The sequence below is a fragment of the Arachis duranensis genome, chromosome 4, assembly GCF_000817695.3.
Source record: "Arachis duranensis cultivar V14167 chromosome 4, aradu.V14167.gnm2.J7QH, whole genome shotgun sequence".
In the NCBI taxonomy this organism is placed as follows: Eukaryota; Viridiplantae; Streptophyta; class Magnoliopsida; order Fabales; family Fabaceae; genus Arachis; species Arachis duranensis.
Window position 1 is genome coordinate 33,089,570 of NC_029775.3, and position 14,346 is coordinate 33,103,915.

The window sequence follows — 14,346 nt, forward strand, 5'->3', positions numbered from 1 at the left end:
GTGAGTGCAAACCCTAATTCCCTCCTTTCGGCGACCATTTCTTCTCTTCCAACCACAATATTGAACACCAGTAGTGAGTATTTGATTATTCTTCTACTATATTTATTTCTCCTACAATTTCTTTGTTGTTCATCTGATAGTGAATAACCTATACATGATTGTTATTCTTTGGTACTGTTACTTGTGATTTTCAATTGTTCATTGATTCTTCATCTAAGAGATTATGCTTTATATCTTATTATATGGAGGATTGTTTTGTTGGAAGTTTTAAATTTTATCTGTTTTAAAATTCATTTTGATTTTACTTGCACACAACCTGCTCGATGAAATGTTTCAACTAAAATTATGGTTGATTTGATGCATTTCTAATTAGAAGGATAGATAATAGTAAAATTGATGCACTAATATGGTAGACCTCTCCTCGTCATCTCTCTCTATTTCAAGTCTTCAAGCTCTCTCTTCGACAAGTAGCACTCCTCCACTGTAATAATATCCCCTTTTAGAGTGATTTTAATTTCATTTCTGTTGTGTTTCGCAGGGGATTACAAGATTCTTACTCACCTTAATTCCTCACTTCAGAAAGGTATGTGTGCTTTATCCTTATGGAGTTATGGTAATGCTTCAATAATTTCTTTCTTTGCCTTTTTAAATAGGAATTTATTGTGTGCTTTAATTATATGATTAATTTTTGAAGCATGAATTTGTGATTATGGTATGTAAGCATAATGCATTGTTGCCTTTGACTTTTGTGCAGATTTTGTTGTCGGATTTTGAGTATCCTCATTGTGGTGAGAGGTGAGTTACTCTTCACTGTGAACTGTGTTTATTGGATGCAATGTGATTGCTTGCTCTAATTTCATTTGATTTTTAATTAGAAAACAAAATAAGATAAGGCATAATGGAAATTACATAGCAAATGAAGAAAAACACTAAGACAAATTACATGGCAATGATGCATGATGCATTAGTCAAACCAATACTAAGAGAAACCAAAAGAGGATATACATGGATACAGTAAAGTGGTTCATTCAAAAACTAATTAAGCATATTGTGAAGATGGATTTCGAAGATGGCAAGCAGCTTGCTCCACAATATAAACTAATTAAGAGCATTTTTAATTAAGGAAAAGTACTGGGTACGTTAGCTGCATTTCTAATTGTGTCTCTTCCGTACATACATGTAGCACACTCCAGATATATTAAACCAGAGTCTTATTTCATAATTAGCTTGTTCTACTATTTTTTTATTTTGTTAAGTAATAGTCCTTACATTATATCACTGATTGTGTAACTATGTTGCTAAAATTTATTATTCTATAGTAAATAATCACCCAGGCTTTCCTCATTTTATTTCTTTGATAAAATGAACTTAATTAAACAAAACAAGATATTGCTATCAATCTTGATATATGAATTATATTTTTTCTGTATTGGAGTTCTAACTTATTTTCTTTGTGCTTTGTATTTTTTTTCCAATTTAGGAACTTAGTGCCATTGTTCCATTTTGAGAAAAGCAAAAGATTGTAAGAACTGCTATCAACAAGGTACAAAATTTATAGGAGGATACCAGATAGAATTTGCAAATCAGTTCTTTACATTTACTATGTCCTTTAGTATATAACTTATTCTCTCTTCCACTTTTTAACTTTCCAATATTCTTCAATGTAGTTCCGTGCAGCTATTCAGTTACAATTTGATTTCCATCGGGCAATTTACAATCTTGGAATTGTTCTGGTCATAATTCTTCTCCATTTTACTTATATATCATGCAATTGTGCTTTGTTTTACTTTGTTTGTGTGCATGTAACAGTATTAAGAGTATAGAATTCACTTTCTTTTTTCTGCACTTAACATGTTCGATGAAATGCTTCAACTAGATTTCTTTGAATTCTCCCTTTATTATTTCTTCTCTTGATTTCTTTGATGTTTTTGTGCCTTGATGACATCATGAATCGGTTAGTCATCTTCCTGAATTATGCAAATTGCTATACTAGAAATGGAAAAGCTAATTAACTGAACTTTAGTCTTAGATTTCATCTCTCTATCTTATGTACATCCTTGTAAAATCTGGTAGTTTATTGTTACTTTCTTTTTCTAAATGCTGCCAGCTTCTATTCTTTTGATTGCACTGTCAAGCAAATTAATGTTTATGTTTATATATGTTGCAGTTAAAGTATTCACAAGCCTCCAAGAAAATGCACCAAAAAGCGGTATCCTTGCTTCCTTTATTTTTTTTCCCACTAATCAATTTTTCTGTTATTCTTATTGTTACTTCCATCAAAGCCATTTTTATACTGTTCATGTTTTTTATAATAATAACACTCATTTGCTTAAATAAGTGTTGAAAAATTTAAATTCTCTCTTGTATATATATTGATCCGATCCAATATACATGTGTATGAAATTAAATATCAATGTGGGACTCAGACCAAAAGATTAAAAGAAGGAACAATTTGGAAGCAGTGTAGTAGTGTTCCTTTTTGTACTTGCATGCATATAATTCATGATTTGTTAATGTTTATGTCTGCGTCATGAAATCTACATTCTTTTCCCATTGAACCAAAGTAGATGCCACTTTCCAACTCACTTCGATTGTGTAACAGAGTAACACTTCACACCAGGTTTTGTTTATTTATTTAGTTATTTATTTATTGTATATTGTCAAAAGAAAGAATTTGTAACAGCGATTACTTGATTTGTGACAGCTATTTTAAGGGTCTCTATTAATCAACATTATGACACTTATACTCTTAATTTTTAAACCGTCAGTACTAACTCTATATCTCTCTCATTCTTTTTCTTTCTTTTTTTTTAAAACTGTATTCAGTGATGCAAAAATTTTAGGTGAAGGAAACTTGTTTAGTTAACCAACTTGTTGACCATAGTGATGCATCTACATTGAATTGTTGCTCTGGTTTTGTGGAGCAAGCTGCTTGCCAAGAGTTATTATAGTTATCAGTTTATCAGTTTGCATGTACATTCTTCCACCCCACTTCATCAGTTTGGATTTGTGTGTCACTAGTGTAGTTAGTGCAAAGCTGGGTCATGAAGCTAGTTTTCTTTGCCATCAGTGTTGGCATGTTGGATGAACGAAACTGGAATATGTGATCTGTATCATTAGTAGTGGTGGTTGGTGTTTCAGATAAGGTAGAAACCCAAGAGTGAGAGAGTGCTCTTTGAGCTATAGCATTTGTTTTCTTGAATATTCTGCAGATTGCCCAAGAGTCCTGCATGTTGAAATTGAAGTTAGCTAGAAAGTGTGAGATCGATCTTGTAGAAGACCAAAGATTTCTTGAGTCCAATGGACTTTGAACCCTCTGAGGAGTATATAGGCCTGTCAGTCCCTGTGGCTTTCCAGAACCCAGCTCCAGTTACCCTATTTGGCCTTGCACTGTTCCTGTATTTTCTGTCTTTTGGGCTATATTTGGGTTTGCACTGTAGTTACCCAGCTCCAGTACCATACGTGAGGGCCATGACATGATTAATTTGAAGGGGACTAAGTTGGAATTGGTTGTGTGGAACTTAAATGTAATTTCTTATTAGTTTTTAAGAGTATTTCTTAAATGTAATTAACATGGAACTCTTTAATTATATTTTTTACTATGTTTTTACAGGTATGAAAGTTCATTTTATGAAGCAAAGAAAACTATCTTGAAGCTTGGTATGAATTATGAGAAGATACATGCATGCCCGAACAATTGCATGCTGTATTGGGGTGAAGACAAGGAGAAAGAAATGTGTAAAGTTTGCAACAGGTCTAGATGGAAACTAGATACAAAGGGTGGTGAGATTCAAGAATCAAATGATGGGAATATTAGGAAGAAGGTGCCTGCTAAAGTTCTTCGTTACTTTCCACTAAAACCTCGTTTGCAAAGGTTATTTTTGTCTTCAAAGACAGCCGAGGCCATGAGATGGCATGATGTTGCTCCTAAGGAAGATGGTGTAATGACGCATCCTAGAGATTCAGAAGCTTGGAAGATGTTTGATTTAAAAAACACTTCATTCGCAGAGGATCCACGAAATATACGTTTGGCATTAGCTACTGATGGTATTAATCCCTATCGTAGTATGAATGCAAATTCTAGTACCTGGCCAGTTATTCTCATTCCTTACAACACTCCTCCTTGGATTTGTATGAAGCGGACGTCTTTTATTCTTTCAATGATAATTCCTGGAAAAAAGATGCCAGGAAACAATATAGATGTCTACTTACAACCGTTGATCAAAGAGCTAAAAGAGTTATGGAATGAGGGCGTGGATGCATATGATTCTTTTGAGAAAAAGGCGTTCAAATTGCATGCAGCGTTGATGTGGACTATAAGTGACTTTCCTGGGTTAGGAATTCTCTCCGGGTGGAACACGTACACTGGACTTGCTTGTCCATCTTGTAACTTCGACTCTGTTCCTTTTCAACTTCCTCATAGTAGAAAATCATGTTTCATAGGACATCGTCGTTTTCTTAATCAAAGGCATCGATTTAGATTGAATAGGGTTCGATTTAATGGAGAGCAAGAATTTTGCAATCCACCGAAGAGGTTATCTGGTCTTGATATACTTGAGCAAGTCAAGGACATCAATGTCACATTTGGTAGAAAAGAAGAGGCAAAAGTTAGGGGGAAAAGAAGACGTGGTGAGCGTGCTGCAGAAGGTGCTAAGCAGTGGAGGAAGAAAAGCATTTTTTTTGAACTTCCCTATTGGAAGTATAACCTATTGTGTCACAATCTTGATGTGATGCATATAGAAAAAAATGTATGTGATAATGTGATATACACGTTGCTAAATGACAGCACCAAGTCAAAAGACCACCTCAATGCTCGAAAAGATCTTAAAGCTTTAGGCTGTAAACAAGATCTTTGGCCAGATGAGAATGGAAAGTACGCTCCAGCTATCTTTACACTGACTAATAAAGGCAAGAAGGCTTTTCTGTCAACTTTAAAAAATATTAGTGTGCCAGACGGGTATTCAAGTAACATATCTAGGTGCATTGATGTTGACAACCTTAAGATCAATGGGATGCTAAAAAGCCATGATAATCACATATTAATGCAACAATTGCTACCATTAGCCATGCGAACGAGTTTGCCTAGTGAAGTTTCAGCAATCTTGATTGAATTGTGCTCGTTCTTTAGGAAGTTATGTGAAAAAAGATTGATTATTAAGGATTTAGACAAGTTGCAAGATCAAATTGTGCTCACTCTATGCCATATGGAGATGTTATTTCCTCCATCCTTTTTTATAGTTATGATTCATTTGGTGGTTCACCTTGTTGAAGAAGTTAAGCTTGGAGGTCCTGTACACTACCGGTGGATGTATCCGATAGAAAAGTAACAAAGAATAAACTTCTTTACCTTAATTTTAAAATAATGTATAAGTTTCCTATTAATATTAATAGTTTTGGCTTAATTAATAGGTACTTGGGACAACTAAAATCTTATGTGCGTAATAAAGCACAACCAGAGGGCTCTATTGCTGAAGGTTATCTTATGCAAGAGATCCTTACATTTTGTTCAAGATACCTGGACAATATTGAGACAATATGGAATCGACGTAAGCGTGTTGGTAATGAGCCTACCCAGATAGATCCCAATTCACGAATATCTAAGCTGTTTCCTCAAGTTGGAGAATCAAATACTGGTTTCACATATTTTACTTTATCACCAATTGAGAAGAGGCAGGCTCATAGGCATGTTTTCACAAATTGTCGTTCAGTTGATAACTATCTTAGGGATTATAGAGATATTGTGAAGAAAAGATTAAGAAGCCGAACAAGGGATACTACTGAGATAGACAAAAAGGTTCATAGAGAATTTGTTGATTGGTTCTCTAATCATGTAAGAGAAATTTTACTTATTTCATTTTCTATTTTTGCAATATGTCTATGACTAACACAAACATGTTAATGTGCTTTTAGATTTGTACTAATCTCAACAAACTTCCTGATGTGGATAAAGACATTCTTATCAGCCTTTCTCAAGGACCATATGACCAAGCAAGAAAGTTCTCTTCATATGATGTTAACGGATATAGATTTCAAACTTTAGCAAGGGATAATGGATTAAAAACTCAGAATAGCGGAGTTTTTGGTACATTTGGAACAAGAAGTTACTCAAGTAGTAAAGATACCCGAATGAACTTTGGTGCGGTGCCTTATTATGGAAAGTTGGTAGACATCATTGAGCTTTTCTACAATGGTTTTACAGTTCTCTTGTTTAAATGTCAATGGGCAAACACAACTAGTCCTAGAGGAATAAAAAAGGACAATTTGGGTTTTTTATCTGTGAACTTTACAAGGCTCATACATACTGGTGAACATGAAGATGACGAGCCATATATTAAAGCTTCTGAAGCCCAGATGGTATATTATGTGGATGATGAGAAAGAAAAAGGATGGTGCATACCAATTCACTTGAAGCCAAGAGATTTGTATAACATGAGTGGAGATAATATGGGTGAAGATGACGAAATTACAGTATCCAATGATAATTATCCACCACAAGACTTAGAGTCTCTTTTTCCATATGAAAATACAAATATAAAATTGGCGAGAATAGTTGTAGATGATGATCTTCCAATAATCAATGAAAACTATGATGAGAATGAGGATATGCTTGTGTAAAAGACATTGAAGTTTTTCAGAAGTTACTAAATACATTTTCAAAGCATTTAAATATTTTTTCTTGTTTGGCAATTATGAGGACTGTTGGGAGAATTCCTTAGGAGGATCTAGAATTATTTTTGAATTATGCAAATTGCTATGCTAGAGATGGAAAAGCTAATTAGCTGAACTTTAGTCCAAGATTTCTCTCTCTATCTTAAGTCTATCCTTGTAAAACCTTGTTGTTTTGTTTGGTGCACCTATAAACTTTAGGGTGTGAATTATGGGTATGTTACATGTGTATTTAATCATGTAATTCTGCTTTGGTTTCATTGAGGGTAAATTCAGGTTTTGAGAGGAAGCCTATTTCTTTGTTGTTCAAAGAAAATTCAGGTTTTGAGTTGGCTTTTTCTGATTTTTTCTTTGGTGATTTTACCTGCTACCCTCTTCTCTTCAACTTCAGCAGCACCACTACCACCTGCTAGTAAGTGCAACAATTCTTAATTTCTATTGAGAAATTCTTGTTTTGTTGTTTTGTTCTATGGGAATTCATGTGACAACATCATGCAGAGATGAATAGTTGTAGATGATGATCTTCCAATAATCAATGAAAACTATGATGAGAATGAGGATATGCTTGTGTAAAAGACATTGAAGTTTTTCAGAAGTTACTAAAGACATTTTCAAAGCATTTAAATATTTTTTCTTGTTTGGCAATTATGAGGACTGTTGGGAGAATTCCTTAGGAGGATCTAGAATTATTCTTGTATTTTAGATGACATTGCTTCATTTGAATGCCTAGATTCCTCCTTTGTTTGGATTAAATTGCCTTTATCTTGTAAGGAAGAGAAAGAGCTTTCAAAGTGCTCCTTGTTCTTCTCTGTTTAGTTTATAATATAGTGGGCAACTGGGCCTGCACTTTTACAGAATTTATACAAACTTCAACTTGGTCAACTTTGAAGACTTCTGGCAAAGCTCTAGTATGTATCCCTTATTCTTTTATAATTTTTATCTTAAGAATCCTTGTAAAATCTCAGAACTTGTACTAGAAGTACGTGACATTTCACATCAGTATTTCTCTAAGACTAACAAAATAGAAAGATAAATTTGTGAGTTTTAGCAATGAATGTTCCTCTATTTTTATAGAAATTCAATAATGGCTTGTTAAGTGCCCTTTTATCATGTTGGTTTCCTAGGTGTCACGTGGAGGCCAATCAGCTAACCCTGTTGGAACAAGCTTAGTAATTTTTGGTGGACAACATGCAAAGGGGACTCTTTTGAATGATCTGCATATTCTTGACCCTGGAGACCATGACATGGGATGAAATTGATGCCATGTAAGAAGTTTTTTGACTATATCTAAAATTTTTGTTTTTGGTGCTCTATTTTGCTGTAATTTATCATAATGATTATATTCTCATATTGATATTTGCAATTTTTACTTTGAAATCTCTTGTTTCTTTTTAATTTTACTAGCACTTAACACGTTCGATGAAATGCTTTAACTAGATTTCTTTGAATGCTCAATTTCTTATTTCTTCTCTTGATTTTTTTAATATTTTTTAAAATTAGAATTAAAGCTATTGGTATATTTCTTTGTTATATTTCTTTTTCAGGGGAAAAAAGGTTGTGATTCAAAGATTTGCATGTTCCAAGGTTAATGCATTGGGGTTGGATATCATTTTTTTCCCCAAGGTCAAACAAAACTAGATATTTAATCTCATGTTGAAAAAGCATTATGATCCAAGTGTATATGATATACTATTTGGGTAACTCTGTTTGAGTTGAAGGATTGTAGCTTCTGATCCAAGTGTTTATGTAGTGAATATATTGAATTTAGTGCTTTATATGTAAGTGTAGCTATAGAATTCCAATTAGGATATTAATACAAATGTCTCTTGTCTGTACTTGCAGCATATTCCTAAAACCAGTGAAAAAATTTCATCATGTGATGAAGAAGTATCAGATCACCAAAGGCTACTAGATGACAGCTCTTGGTTTATTTATGATTTATAATTTTTTTAGTCTGAGTTATTTTTTAGGTAAAAAGTAAAAGGTATATCTAACCTGTAAGATAGTTTAAGATTTAATGAATAGCATCTGAATTATACTAATATCATTTTTAAAGGATTCAACTTCACTGGCTGTTTTTTTTTTAGAAATTTGCAATATAGGGCATTAATGCCATAATCTTCCTTGCAGATTTGGAATCTTGGCTCTCTAGACCCTAATTTTACATTGGATGCTCATCAGAAAGGAGTGAATTGTGTTGATTACTTTACAGGTGGTGACAAACCTTACCTAATAACTAGATCTGATGATCACACTACAAAGGTTTACTTTCTGTTTTCCATTTTCCATTTTCTTTACACTTTGCTAAGATTTGTTTGCCTTTTATGTATATATAGATTGGAATTATTACATGGATAAAACCTATGAAACAGGTATGGGATTATCAGACTAAAAGTTGTGTCTAGACTTTGGAGGCTCACACACATAATGTATCTGCTGTATGCTTTGATCCTGAGCTTTCTATAATTATTACTGGTTCTGAGGATTTTAAATATTTATTGTTATTGTCACTGTCAGTAATGATCTAGGGGCTTTGTTGTTGATCATTCTTCTTAACCAATGGATTTCTAGCATGGTTTAATTTCATCTTTATTAGCATGTTTATTTACTGCATTTCATGAATTCTCATAAAATTGTTATTAGCAATATTCACCAAATGCATTCTAATAATTGCATTATCTCATTTGTAGAGGAAAAGAGTTGCTTGTGAAGCAATTGTTGAAACTGGATACTATTGAGGTTGAAGGTGAAGCGAAGTAGTTGCGGAAAAATTTTGAGGATTAAGTTACAAGTACAATTGTTAGCTTTATATATGTTTGGACTAAGTTGGGATTTTTTGAATTTACATTTTATGGATTATGACTATGTAAAACTTGTGCGATTGAGTTTAAATTTTTTGAAATATAGTGCCATTTATTATTTTGTTGGTAGACACATAAATTATTATTTATAATAGAAATGATTTATGCAATAATTAATAAAAGAAAGCATTGATATTGGAGAGATTATGACAGTTTAAAACAGTCACTAAATAAAGGAAAAAACTGTCACAGAAATTAGTAACTTAGTGACGATTTTAAATTGAAAAATCGTCACTAAAAATATTGTGACAGTTTAAATAATCACTAAATATACCTAAAAACGGTCATAAAAACTAGTAACTTAGTGACGGTTTAAAATAGTTATGAAATATAAGAAAAAACTGTCACAGGAATTAGTAATTTAACGATAGTTTTAAAACGTCGCGAAATACATAATAAAAAACACCTTTACAAGTGTTACAAATTAGTGACGGTTTTATTTTTCAAAAACCGTTACAAACAATTTAGCGACACTCCTTACCAACGGTGGTCCAAAACCGTCACTATGTCAACTAGCGACGCTCAAATCTTTGACGCTTTTTTTAACCGTCGCAAAACCATTTAGTGACAGTAAAAACCGTCGCCAAGCATTAAAAAAAACCGTCGCCAAAATGCTGTTTTGTTGTAGTGACCCCACCATGGTAAACTCTTTCCACTCTCCTCTAACCTTGTTTAATAAGTGATTCGAGTTACCATTGTAGGTAGGTTCGCACTTTAGAAAGTGTAGGTTTTTGACTAAATAAGGAGTTGTAGGCACCATGGGGAATCTTTGGGCAAGTAGAGCTTTTAGGCATTATCCTATAAAAAATAAAAAATAAAAAAAAAGAGGGGGTGGACGCGCGCGGACGCTGTACGCGCACGCGTCCATAAGTGGATGCATCATCAGCCATAATCCAGAGAGTTGGGCCTCTCCTAGGCCAGCGTTGTGCCTCGAGCCCAACTCACTTCACGCTTACGCGCACTACGTGCGTGCGCGCCATACAAACATAAGGAGTAGCACGCGTGCGCGCACTTGCCGCGTACGCGTCGAATTGCTGCTGCAAAATCTTGTGCCAAGCCCCAGAGAGTTAGGCCAGCTCTGGGCCATCCTTAAGCCCCTGGCCCAATTCAGCTCGCGCGGACGCGTCCATGCCGCGTACGCGCAGGTATAGGTTGTGCAACCACCAGGCCATTGACCAGAGAGTTAGGCCTCCTATGGGCCAACCTTAAGCCTACAGCCCAACTCCTTTCACGCGTGCGCGCACGGTACGCGCACGCGTCCTTACCCATTTCGACCTTCCGCGCTTGAGCGCGCTATACGCGCACGCGTAGGTCCCTAGTGTCATCAATGCACGCAGACGCGCAAGGTGCGCGCCCGCGTCGTTTTAAAATGATGATAACCCTAACGCTCAACGAGCGTCGCGCAGTCGCGCTCTTCTTCCTCCCCAACCTCCATTTCTATTTCTGCAACTCCCATAGCCACCTCTGCTGCGCCGTCAACCACCACCGCCGGCCACCCTCCTTTCTTCCTCTCTTACTATCTTCCCTCAACCCTCCTTCTCTCATTCCTTCACCACATTCCCCCTCTCAGCCACTCACTCTTCTCCCCCTTTCCGGCCGAACCTCACCGTGCCACCATCGTCACCGCCGGCGACGCCCCCTCCCTCGTCACCACCCAAATTTCTCTCTTCCTCTCTCATTTCCACCTTCAATCATCACCGACCCGCCCTTGTTCAGTTTCTCATTTTTTTTGGCCGAACCACCGCGCCGGCAGCACTCACCGCCACCGTCCACGGCGGCGCAGTTCCGGGTACTACCCCCCAGTTTCATTTCCCTTCTTTGTTCCCCTCTGCTCCCAGGTTCCTACTCCAGTCTGTTATTTTTTTTTGTTTTTCCCTTTTTACTGTTCCTTTTGATTAATTACTACGATTGTATGTTAGTTAGTTAAATTCAAATTTTGTATGCTAGGTTAGATAGAAATAATTGCGGTTAGGTAGCTAGGGCTGGATAGAGGATTCTAGGCCTGATAAATGCCCCGTTTGTGTTTATTCTCTGTTTGTTTGCTTGACTACTAAGTGTGAATTTTGAGTTGCTCTGTATGCGATTTGTGCTGCCTGAATGCCTTATTATTGCTACTGTGATTAATTGATACTGTAATGATGCTGTTTGTGCTAATTTGCTATCCGGGAACGTCCAATTTTAAGCCGAGATGCTGCCCAATTTTCAAGAAATTTAATCTCATTTTGATCTCTATTACAAATTTGGGCCAATTCTCGTTATTTTCAACTTCCGGGATTTGCATAAACATTGTAAACATGATTTGTGTGCTTGAAAGGTGCATTTCTCATCATACTACTAATATAATCTCACTTGTACAAATCATTGACTTCTTTACTCACCAACTTCACGCTTACTTGCATTTTAAACCATTTGCCATTCCTTTGAGTCATGATGATGAACATGCCTATTCCTTTAGAATTGTTACATAGTTTGGAACATTGAATTCCTGGTTTTAAAGCCTGCTATCCATGTTTCAAAATCTATTCATATCATGTTTGCTTGCCATCTATTTTACATCCTGAACATGTTTTACTTGCTCCATACTAAGTGATTAATTGCCTATATTTTATTCCATTTTTCAGGATGTCGGATAAAGGGAAAGGAAAAGCATCATCTTCCAAAAAGAGAAAGAAAACCCCAAACCCCACTTTTGCCTCATTGCTTGCCTATGCTCAAAACCCTTTAAATGACATAGATAAGGCAAACCAATTACTACCGGCCCAGGATACGGTCAAATTCCCCAATCTCTATTGTGAACTCAGATTCCCAAGCTACAATTCAAAGAATCTGAATACTGAGAAGAAACTACTTATTCCATCGGATTTGGCCGACATCATCCACCAGCGTATTGACCGGATGGGTTTGACTTTTCTGGATAGGGAATTGAGCCGGGTGAACCGGTCTTGGGTACAGGAGTTCTACTGCAATTTCTTCCGCCACTCCCTTGATTCGGTACCTGTTAGGGGGATTGAGGTACCCATCACAGAGCAGGCCATAGAGGATGCCCTTACTTGCCGGCCTAAGACCAGTGACACTGATGCATTCATGCAGGCCGAGATAGACCTTCATTGCATGACTTTTGACTTTGAGGCATTGAGGGTAGTGGTAGCCACTCCAGATGCTCCTTGGGTTATGGATGCCGATAACACGGCACCCAAGGGGATGCACTTTAGTTATCTGAGCCGAGAGGCCAAGACTTGGCAGCAGATTTTCGCTCATTACGTCATGCCTACGACTCACTTCACAGAGATCCCCGTTGCTATGTTGATCCTGATCAGCTGTGTGATGGAGGGAAAAGAGGTTTACTACCCCCAGCTGATCAGGCGGTTCATGTGGAGAGCCCACATCCGAGGTATCTTTCCGTTCCCGGTTTTGGTCACTCAGATGATTCAGAGGGCCGGAGTTCCGTGGCACCAGGATGATGTATCACCACCTCCACCGCTCCCTCAGAAGGAGCCAGTTACTATTCCGTGGGGATCCTGGGTGCACGAGAGACCCGCCTCGCGCCGTAGATCTCGAGCCAGAGCAGCAGTTGAGGGAGCTGGACCCTCTTCATCATCAGCCCCTGCGGGAGCATCTACCGCAGCCGCACCTCAGCCGATGTACTTATTGGTTCAGCGTCTCTTCCGGTACATGGAGCGCAGTAAGCGCCAGATCATGCGTCGCCTGGATCGGATTGACCAGATGTTTGTGGCCCAGGGCCTTGAGCTACCCCCGCTACCAGAGTCTTCCGGTTCCGAGGAGGAGACAAATTTACAGACTGAGGGTATCCCTGCGGATGAGCCAGCACATATGGAGGCACCACCTCAGACACAGGAGTCTCAGCCGGTACCACAGCCACAGCCAGAGCCTACCGGTGTACCTATCCCTGATCCTCAAGATTAGCATCGAGGACGATGCTTCATCTTAAGTGTGGGGAGGCAGCCGGTAGCATCATTAGATACCGGTGAACACTTTGCTAGCTATCTCACTTTGCACACTCTTTGTATATAATTGATGTATTTTGAGTTTATTTTGGATACTTTTACTGCTTGATACTTTTACTCCTTATTTTGGATTTATTTTGGATTTTAGATACTTTGATGCTTATGGATATCTTTAGATGTTTTAGATGATAGATTTCATACTTTTACTTTTAGTTGAATTTTTCTTTATACATTTTTGCATATCTTTTTTTTAAATTCGTAGTTGTGATTAGAAATCATACTTTGACTTGCAAATATTTAGTCACCCTTTTTGCATAAGAAATTGATTTTAAGTGAAAAAGGGAAAGGGTGAACTAAGAAAATTTTTGAATTTTTCAATCACAACAATGCTTATTCAAATATTGAAAGTTTTCAAGAAGTTCAAATATAGGGCATCAACCCAATTGATTGAAATAAAGTTTTTAATAGAACTTGCTTGAATTTCAGACTTTGTGAAGCATGTATTGAATTGAGAACACAAGCTTGTGAGACTTGAGCCTATTGATGTGGTTACACTTTATAACCATTTATTTTCCATTCTTGTGTGAATTTATTATCTTTCTATGATTGTAATCCTTGATTTGCTTGATTCTATATGTCCATTTATTTCTTGTATTTATGCATTTATATGATTGAGGCCATTACTTCATTAGCGACTTACCCAAATAGCCAACCTTTTATTCTCCATTGTTAGCCAATTTTGAGCCTATGCTTAACCAACTTATTCTCAATTTAGCACATTACAAGCCCAAGGCGGAAAAAAATCAATAAAAGTCCTTGTTTGGATCTTTGATTGGCCTAGGCTAGTGAGAGTG

General features: G+C 36.7%; 2 protein-coding genes and 1 long non-coding RNA gene across 4 annotated transcripts; all 3 read left to right on the forward strand.

Moving 5' to 3' along the window:
* The first annotated feature begins 2 nt into the window (after positions 1 to 2).
* Positions 3 to 2,673, forward strand: LOC107484271 (uncharacterized). Its single transcript, XR_001591074.3, has 6 exons — positions 3 to 73; positions 539 to 583; positions 755 to 795; positions 1,481 to 1,543; positions 1,668 to 1,733; positions 2,168 to 2,673. It is a non-coding gene; the product is annotated as an uncharacterized LOC107484271 (long non-coding RNA).
* Positions 2,674 to 3,300: 627 nt separating this feature from the next.
* LOC107484265 (uncharacterized) lies at positions 3,301 to 6,849 on the forward strand. Its single transcript, XM_052260502.1, has 4 exons — positions 3,301 to 3,398; positions 3,614 to 5,323; positions 5,410 to 5,830; positions 5,911 to 6,849. Exons 1-4 carry the CDS (start codon positions 3,301 to 3,303, stop codon positions 6,613 to 6,615), a joined length of 2,934 nt encoding a protein of 977 aa, XP_052116462.1. The 3' UTR covers positions 6,616 to 6,849.
* An 895-nt stretch (positions 6,850 to 7,744) lies between these two features.
* On the forward strand, positions 7,745 to 9,565 carry LOC107484272 (coatomer subunit beta'-3). 2 transcript variants are annotated; one of them, XM_052261127.1, is made up of 4 exons: positions 7,745 to 7,931; positions 8,211 to 8,289; positions 8,797 to 8,928; positions 9,357 to 9,565. In XM_052261127.1, the coding sequence occupies exons 1-4, from the start codon at positions 7,876 to 7,878 to the stop codon at positions 9,402 to 9,404; spliced, it is 315 nt and encodes a 104-aa protein (XP_052117087.1). In that variant the 5' UTR covers positions 7,745 to 7,875; the 3' UTR covers positions 9,405 to 9,565. The 2 variants fall into 2 exon arrangements, 1 of the variants encoding a protein (XP_052117087.1); XR_008008538.1 differs by lacking the exon at positions 8,211 to 8,289 and having other exon boundaries at positions 7,754 to 7,931; positions 9,357 to 9,564.
* Positions 9,566 to 14,346: the final 4,781 nt, after the last annotated feature.

What these genes read in the sequence shown, in the direction of transcription:
- LOC107484265 (XM_052260502.1), top strand. Translation starts at nt 3,301, where the DNA reads ATGGACTTTGAACCCTCTGAGGAGTATATAGGCCTGTCAGTCCCTGTG. An exon ending in TTTGGCCTTGCACTGTTCCT is followed by an intron (nt 3,399 to 3,613) that starts GTATTTTCTGTC and finishes ATGTTTTTACAG; the next exon opens with GTATGAAAGTTCATTTTATG. An exon ending in TGGATGTATCCGATAGAAAA is followed by an intron (nt 5,324 to 5,409) that starts GTAACAAAGAAT and finishes CTTAATTAATAG; the next exon opens with GTACTTGGGACAACTAAAAT.
- LOC107484272 (XM_052261127.1), top strand. Translation starts at nt 7,876, where the DNA reads ATGATCTGCATATTCTTGACCCTGGAGACCATGACATGGGATGAAATT. An exon ending in TGGGATGAAATTGATGCCAT is followed by an intron (nt 7,932 to 8,210) that starts GTAAGAAGTTTT and finishes TTTCTTTTTCAG; the next exon opens with GGGAAAAAAGGTTGTGATTC. An exon ending in ATATCATTTTTTTCCCCAAG is followed by an intron (nt 8,290 to 8,796) that starts GTCAAACAAAAC and finishes TCTTCCTTGCAG; the next exon opens with ATTTGGAATCTTGGCTCTCT.